Raw genomic sequence first — 8015 nt, 5'->3', positions numbered from 1 at the left:
GAAGGGGTGACAGTAGAGCAGCCTGTGCCCTTCTCTCCTTGCTCCCTTGCTAGACTTCAGGTTCCAGTAGCTCGGTTCATGGTCCCACTCACTTCTCCTTACACCCCTGGCTGTCATATCCAGAGTCCCTCTGCCTTCAGGATCTTCAGTGTTTGCTGGAGGTGTTGTTCCCCATCATGAAGAAGGTTTGACCCCCGCCCTTTTTCACCTCTGCAGAGCTGTTTCCGTTGCTGAGATGGGGGTTCCCCAAACCACTGCTTTGCAGAGCTGGATGGGAAGTCCCATCTCCCCCTGCAGAGTTCCTCCTGCCTGACATCTGTTGCACGGCCCCTCTTGCTAACCTGTCTGCATAAGAGGGCAGATTTCTGAGGCGTTAGGAGATGGGCAGACACTTTATTGACCTAAAGATATCAGAGCTCTTTGAGCTTAACACAAATCAGCCTTAAAAATCGCCGAAGCAGTGATGCGCTGGATACCACCCAGCTCCAGCCCAGCTTCATCCCCATGAGCTCTGCACAGCACAGAGCAGGAAGCTCCTGCAGCCACAGCCCCTGTGCCACTCTCCCCCAGCCAGAGGCTGCACAAACCACCTCAAGGGAAGTGGTAGAAATGTCACATCAGTGTCCCCATCAGCACTGGCAGGAGAGGGTGAGTGCCCCGCTGGTGCACCAGCGAGGCAGTGTTGACCAGGGCACCCAGCACGTTAGTCCAGATGTGACCGGAAGGCTGCAGCCACACTGCCAGAACACAGCCCTGTCCAGGGCCTGAGCCTGCTGCCCTCCTTAGCATGACCCTGAGGAGAACCCTGCTGTAGGGCTTCCAGCCTGAGCTACCTCCCTTTTCAGCTGCAGGCACAGGGAAACATCTGTCTCCTGCTTCAGATTAAGGTCTGTCAGTCTGTGCTGAGAGGAGGACACAGGGTCAGATCACCCTCACTGGCCACTCCTGCCTGCACTGTGCCCCCACAGCTGAAGGGCCCCCCAGCTCCCTTTCTGCTCCCTTCTCCTTTTCTCTTCTGTACAGAAAGTCACAAAGCTGAGATGGGGAGCAGCAGCAGTTAAGTTTCTAAACCCATCCTGTTTTCTGTCTTTGCCAAAATCTCTTCTGCTTCCCTACCCAGGGCGTTGGGGCTCGCCCACACCCAGCTGCCAGAGGAACTGTGATGTTGTTTGTTTTTTTGTCACAGTGATGAAGTGTTTATAGCAACTATCACTCCACAACCCACGGACTGATCTCAGCCCAAGCTTAGGAAATAACGGCAGAGGAAGCACGGCCCCTTTCTTCAGAGTCACCAACGGTGGCAGTTCGGGTCACCGAAGCAGGGAAGTTTTGTGCTGGGCATCACCATGCTGTAAATCACCCAACAACTTTTGCTGTCCCAGACAAGCAGAAAGCTGAGATTTGCCCTCAGCATCCTGCTCTCCCTGCTGCAGGAGCAGCACAGCCAGGGCATCACCACACTGGGAGGGAAGGGACCAGCCCTCCCTGTTCCAAGCTCTTGCCAAGGCTCAGAACCAAAAGCATCACAGATGAGAGGCACTGAAAACCACACTGCTGCTGCCTGTGCAGTCACAGTCCTGGCCACAGAGATTTACTGTTCAAAAGGAGAAAGGGCTGTGTCTGCTGACAGCCCACCTCCCTGGCGCACCAGCCGCTGCCGAGCCTCACTGAGCATCCAGGGGAGGCCTGGCTCAGCCGTGGGTTTCCCATCCAAATGAGATACAGCTGTTTCTGCTTCCTCTCCAAAGACCAAAGGGAGTTTTTAAAAAAATCAATTTATCGTATATTTTCTTTGACCAAGGCTCCTTGTGGATGTGGCCTGTGCCTGAACTGCCCAACCTCACAGCATCGAGGCTGGATCAGACAGAGAGTGTGGCTTGTACAAGCACGGCTCTTGGAGAAGAATATCCCAGCAGAAAGTCCTGGGGCTAAAAGCCATCTCAGTGGGAGCTCTTACTGCAGGGTAAGTAGAAAAACAGGACTCTAAGAAGGAGATTTTGGCAATCAATACCAAGGGGCTTGTCCCCAGCCCATGTTTGAGGGACCCCTGTGTTTTAATGCACACATATATTCCCTCTGCAGCTGCACAAGCCTGGCACAGCTCAGTTCCTGTGTCCCTGCATACACCCAGGACAGGGAGAGATGTCCCTAGCCGCCACAAGTACACTGCAAATCCCAGGGACAGAAGCAAAAGGGAGCCTTGGACAGCACACACTGCAAACAGCAGCATACAGCAAACAGCAGAACACTGCTCCTGCCCCAGCTGCAGCCACTGCCACTGAAAAGGGCTGGATCACCCCAGCCTCCCCCTGTGCAGCCCCTGCTTTTCTATACCTTGCACTGGTTCCTTCCTCATCCCTGCTGGCCTGGCCCCTTGTACTTGGAATAAGCTGCTTCTGAAATTTTAGTGCAGGGCCCTGCTGGGAAGGACCCTGACCCAAATCCACAGGTCCTTTTCCCAGCTGGACACACTTATGCAACCCTGAGGATGACAGGGATTGTGTTTGCCATTACTTTAAATGCCTGAGGGAAAACACTATCTCAGAGGCACAGTCAGGCTACTGAGATTCTATCACTAGTTTGCTTTGAAGCTCAGCTGGCAGGGGAAAGCCATGTCCCAGTGCCCAGAGGCAGGCTGGCAGAGAGAGATAGGCTGTGGATGGCCAGGAGTCCATGGGTGCTGGCACCCCCGGGAGGCTGCAGGCACCCCTGGGAGGCTGCTGGCAAAGGCAGCAGTGGGAGCAGGAGGTCCCCACGAGCCCAGGCTGCTGGGAAGTCTGATGACAGCCGAGCAGCCAGGGTTTGCCTTTGACACAGACGCCTGTGTTTGTTGTGCTATCGGGGTGGGAGGCGAGGCAGCGCCTTGCAGCATCAAGCAAGTTTTAATTGGAAGTTTTCAGATGCTTATCAGATCAGGCTGCTTCTGACACCAAGGATTTTGACACTGGACATGTGTCTCTAACCCCTGAGGGTTTTGGCCAAGTCCCAGGAAGGGTGATGTCACAGTAAAATGCAGAGCAGCCTCTAAGGAAATGCATGCATAAACTGTAGACAAAAATATCCCAGTGGGTGATGAGATATCTCTGAATATGTAAATGGAGTTGTTCAAGTTAGGGAAAGACATGGTTAAGAAATCATTTTAGAAACGCTCCTCAAGTTGACATCTTTGACATCTGTCAGTGCCATTTTTCCAGCAGGGTAAAAACGTTGAAACATGAAAGAGCAAAGCTCTGGAGCCAGCTCTTACTTTCTAACACCTCAGCTCTGCCGTCCCTGCCGGGGGAGGCTGGCTCTGCCTCGGCAGTAACCTCCCGTTTCCCTTGGCCTTTTCAGGTGGCTGCTCAGATCAAAAGCAGCAAATACCAAGTTGTCCTGATGTGACAGTCAATCCCCTCCCAGCAAGACACCTCTCTGCCCCAGCTGAGGGCGCGTGGGGCCACCACACAGTGTGGGGCTCAATCCAAAGGCCACAGGGGCATCAAGCAGGTGCCAAACACTTCACAAGCACGTCCCGAGGGACTCCCGTTATAGAGAGCACAGCTGCTACAGGAGGGAAGCATCTTTTCATTTATTAAAGACTGAGAATACAACTGTGGGCCCGGCCACGAGAGCTGGATGCCTGAAGCAGAGCTAGGTTTTGGCTGGAAGGGCGTGGTCTCCGCTCCAGGCAGCCTTCAGCAATTTCAGCCAAATTTCCTACCCGGCAGGGCAACCCAACGTCCCCACCCTGGCTGCACTCCATCTGGAGCAGAGCCTCTCTCCACACCAGCCCAGCCTTGGTTACTTATTGCTTTGAACGTGCTAGTCTAGTACAGGGTGAATTAAAAACAAAAATGCATGTCTGTTGCGGTGTGTTTGTGCTGTCCTCAGGTTGTGCTGGGAACCCTGGACGTCAGACCTGGAGAGGGATGGAAGAGAGGAGTGGATGAAGTCAGGCTGGGCTGGGGGCAGAGATGTCCCAGGGACATCAGTGCTCCAGGATAGATCCTGTCTTTGCCAAGGAGTCACAAAAAAATAGCCTTTGGCACCCGGTGCCGGAGCCAAGGGGGTGCAGACAGTCAGCTGGGGCTGGAGGAGAGGAGCAGCTGGCACCCAGCTCCTGAGCCCTGGTGTAAGGGCTGGGACTCGCAGCCAGACCAGAGGGATGCTGTGGCAGGCCTGCCTTCCCCACTGGCCTGAGGGAGGACACTCCCAGCCAGCCCATGGAGCCAGAGGCAGGAGGGGACCTCAGAGGGAAGGACCAACCTGAGGCTTATTTGAACGTGTGGCTCTCAGCTCCTCCCCGGCCGAACCCTGGAAGAGATGGAGCGGGGTCAGCGTTGCCATGGCATGGTGAGCACCCGAGGGCTGCAGCTCCTGGGCCAGGAGACAGGAGCCCCAAGCCAGACAGGAGCCCCGAGCCAGACAGGAGCCCCGAGCCCCCTCACTCCCTCCATGACCCCGCCACAGGCACCCACCTTTGGGCCCAAACAAGGCAGCATAGCAGGGGTGGTTGCAGTAGGGTTTGCCATCGTGCTGCAGGGAGAGAGAAAGAGCATCAGCCCCACCTCTGCTTGTCCCAGCCCTCAGGTGCAGGAAAGCCAGACCTGCTGGGCAGCAAACCTCACCTCTGCATGGCCTCCAGATGTCAGGGTCTTGTTACATTTCTCGCATCTCAAGCAGGGCCGGTGCCAGTCCTTCCCCAGAGAAGTCACCTTCTCGGCTGCCATGGAAAGGAAAGGAGGTGGGTGAGTTGAGGCACTGAGCAGGCACAAGTTAGTTTTGGCAGATTGGCTGCCTTGCCGTCAGCCCTGGGGATGGCATTTTTGGGCATTTTCTCAAGTCTGTCTGTCCAGGACAGAGGGCACTGTGTTCAGACCCAAGTGTGCACATGCGGGAACGTGGATCTGCAGCAGCGGTGCCACGCCCAGGGTGAGCAGGGCTGCATCCCAGAGGATGGACTGACTTCTACCCCGTGTTCCAAAGACCTGAGGACCTCCCTCCTTCCAACATCAGCCTGCAACAGGATTAATTTCTCCCCAGTGAGCTAGAGCCCAAGAAATCACTAGAGTTGACAGGGGTGAAAGGAGATGCTGGTGAGGACAGGGGAGGCAAAGCCATTGCCACACCCTGCCAACACAAACCAGTCCCTTCCAGCCACAGCTTGGATTCTGCTGGCAGCATGGCAAACCAGAGCAAAGCTGGAGTCTGGCAGGGGTTCAGGCAGCCATGGGAGGGACAACATGGGAGCCAGGACATGTTTGTGGAGAGAGGGGGAGCACAGGGGGCCTTTTAATTGGAGCACAGCAGGGGAGAAGGGTATTTTCTGCAGGCATGTGTGATCTTCATATTGGCAGCCAAGCTCCTGGGAATTTGTTAAGTGATTAAACAGAGCTGTCCACAGGAATCATGTCAAAGCCAGGTCTGAACACTGTCCCCATGCCTGCAAATGGGACCAAGCCAGTGTGGGTAGGGCATACCCTGGGCAGCCTGAAGCACCTTTTGCAGTCCAAATATGTCCACAACAGCCTGTGCAAGGAGCAAGCTGCTGGCTGCAGAGGTGGGAGCGGGGGCAGTGCCCAAATGTCACAAGGCAGACCTGCTGCCATTCCCCAGTGGCACAAAAGGCCTCCTGTGCCTGCAGCCTGGCAGCAGCAAGTGTCCTCCCCCGGGTGCCCCTAGGAGCCTGAGCCTGGCCAAGGCAGGACCCTCCTATCACTGCAAGGTTTCTGCAAGGAGCACAGCCTCCCCACCTCTTGCACATGCATTTGCACCAGCACTTGGGCAGGAACTCTGCTAAGGCTCGTTACAACACTCAGGCATGAAGGCAAAATTCCTGCAAACCCCATCCCTAGTCCTCTCAGCATCACCTCCTCCCCACCCCTGCTCTCTACAGACACGATTTAGCTCAGAGCAGCCAGAGGCACACCCAAGCAGGACCTCCAGGCTCCAAAAGCCTCAGGTGTCCCAGAGCCAGGCTTGCTGTGCCTCCTCTGCCAGTGCTCTGGATAATCTGCAGGCATCCAGCTTGGTCCTCCAACAGCTTTTGAACCCTCCTCAGCCTCTGCATCAACAGAAACATTTCGTAATAAGCGCAAGCGTGATAAGTGCAAGGTCAAACCCCTCCTTGGTCAAACGGTGCTGTCCCAGCTGCTCCATGGTCACACCTGTGGGCACAGTTAACCCAGATCACCCCGACCAGGACTGACCCAGAGCCAAGGGAAGGCACACGCTGCCACCAGCACTCGGTGCCTCCTGATATCAAGCCACACAGGTAAATGAGGCACACCAGGAGCCTGAGTCACAGGAGGGAGCCACAAACTCTATTGTGCCTGAACTGCCATCCCAAAGCCTGGCTGCAAGCAGTGAGTTCAAGGCAAGGCAGCGTTCTCCAGCCACAGGAACCACAGCCCCAGCAGCTCTCTGGGCAGCGCCCATGCCAGCCCCAGCACAGCTCCCCAGGGTGGGCATCACTGACACACACAGAGAGCAGCTCCTGTGTTTGAGCCTCCAACTCCTTGTCTGAGCACAAATAGTGGGGACACAGGCACATGCAGAGCAGAAACAAAACAGAGAAAGAAGTCCATCATGGCACCTGGGTTCCAGATCCCTCATCTTGAATAAATCAGAGAGCAGGGAGTGTCTCTAAGCTGCTCCCAGCAAACGCCTCGAGTTCAGCTATGCCAGGGGAGCAGAGAGGTCTGGCAGAGGAACCTGCCCATTCCAAAAGGTGATAGCAAAGTGAGAAGCTCAAACCCCACAAATACCCTCAGAAAGGACAGCAGGTCCATGGTCCCAGAAGGGGCAGGAGCTTTGGTTACAGCTCCTGTAACCCCAGTTTGGAGGGAAGACATCTGCAGGAAGCCCAGCAGCAGACAGCAGCTCAACAAGGCTCACACCTACCCTGCAACAGCGGCTTAAAAATAGCACCCAGAGGTGTCATCCTGCTGTGCAAAACCACACCAAGCAATGTGTGAGTGATCCACTGACCCAGGCACTTCCCCGAAGGCATGATATGCGAGGTGCTCGCACCTTGGGAAGGTGATTGCCTCACCTGCCCAGGCTTTCAGAGCAGCGGCTTTACCAGCTGGCCCTTTAGGCTCCAGAGCAGCTCAGGGCTGGGGGCTGTGTGGGGAAGGAAGTGAGGCTGGGCTCGCTTGCTGCTCTGGAAGCACCCAGTGCAGCTCGCGCTCTGCAGCCACGCATCTCCTTGGGGTGGATCTATAGGATCACCCACCCGGGGCACTCTGGGGACCCACAGCGCAGGGCTGAGCCATTCTGGGATACCCCAGGAATTTGCAGAGATGGGCTGCGCAGCATGGGGGCCAGAAGCCGGGGTGCCCAGAGGACCCCCAGCCCGGCATGGGTGCCCGGCAGGTGGCCCGAGGTGGGGGCGGCTGGGGCGGGGCAGGAAGCCCTTACCGAAGTAGACCTCCTTCTGGCAGCGGGGGCACTTGGGCATGGTGTCGGCTCGGCTGGGCTCGGGGCTCCGCTCGCACCGCCTGTGGGATGCTCCACTCCGGCCCCGCCGAAGTCACTGCTCGCCCGCCCCGCCCCTCCAGCACCGCCCAGATGTGCGCTCCGCCCCGCCCAGATGTGCACCCCGCCCGCAGCTGGAGGGGACGGCCCGGGGCACGGCCCTGCGAGGGCTCCCGAGACGGGGTCCTGGACCCCTCCAGCCCTACACCTCCTGCACCCCTTGTCCCTGCACCCCTCCAGCTGCGCGTCTTGCGCCCTTTGCAGCGCACAGCCCCACAGCCCTGGCGCCCCGACCCCGCTGCCCCCACAGCCAGCCCTGTCCCCTGCGCACCCTGGCCCCTGCCCACGCGTGGGCTGTGGGGGGGCCGAGAGCCCCGCTCCGAGCAGGAGCTGTGGTTGGCATCTCTCAGTTAATTCCACTCGAAGACGGAGATTCGCGGGGTGCTGCCCACCTGGGCTCACCCTCTCCGAGCACGGTTTTTCTCCCAAGGGAGTGTAAAAGTCGACCTCAGGCAGGGTCTCGTGCCCATGGGGAGTTTTGGGGTGCGGGGTGAAGC

At 57.3% G+C, this 8015-nt stretch overlaps 1 protein-coding gene across 1 annotated transcript; it reads right to left on the bottom strand.

Annotated features, from left to right (window-relative positions):
• Positions 1–3544: 3544 nt before the first annotated feature.
• Positions 3545–7561, bottom strand: CRIP1 (cysteine rich protein 1). The gene is made up of 5 exons (XM_009099710.4): positions 7402–7561; positions 4608–4702; positions 4458–4515; positions 4246–4293; positions 3545–3898 (listed from the first exon to the last, which is right to left on the bottom strand). Exons 1-4 carry the CDS (start codon positions 7439–7441, stop codon positions 4253–4255), a joined length of 234 nt encoding a protein of 77 aa, XP_009097958.1. The 5' UTR covers positions 7442–7561; the 3' UTR covers positions 3545–3898; positions 4246–4252.
• Positions 7562–8015: the final 454 nt, after the last annotated feature.

The sequence above is a fragment of the Serinus canaria genome, chromosome 8, assembly GCF_022539315.1.
Source record: "Serinus canaria isolate serCan28SL12 chromosome 8, serCan2020, whole genome shotgun sequence".
Lineage (NCBI taxonomy): Eukaryota > Metazoa > Chordata > Aves > Passeriformes > Fringillidae > Serinus > Serinus canaria.
Note: the sequence above shows the minus strand (reverse complement) of the source record. Positions and strands in the feature narration are given on the sequence as shown.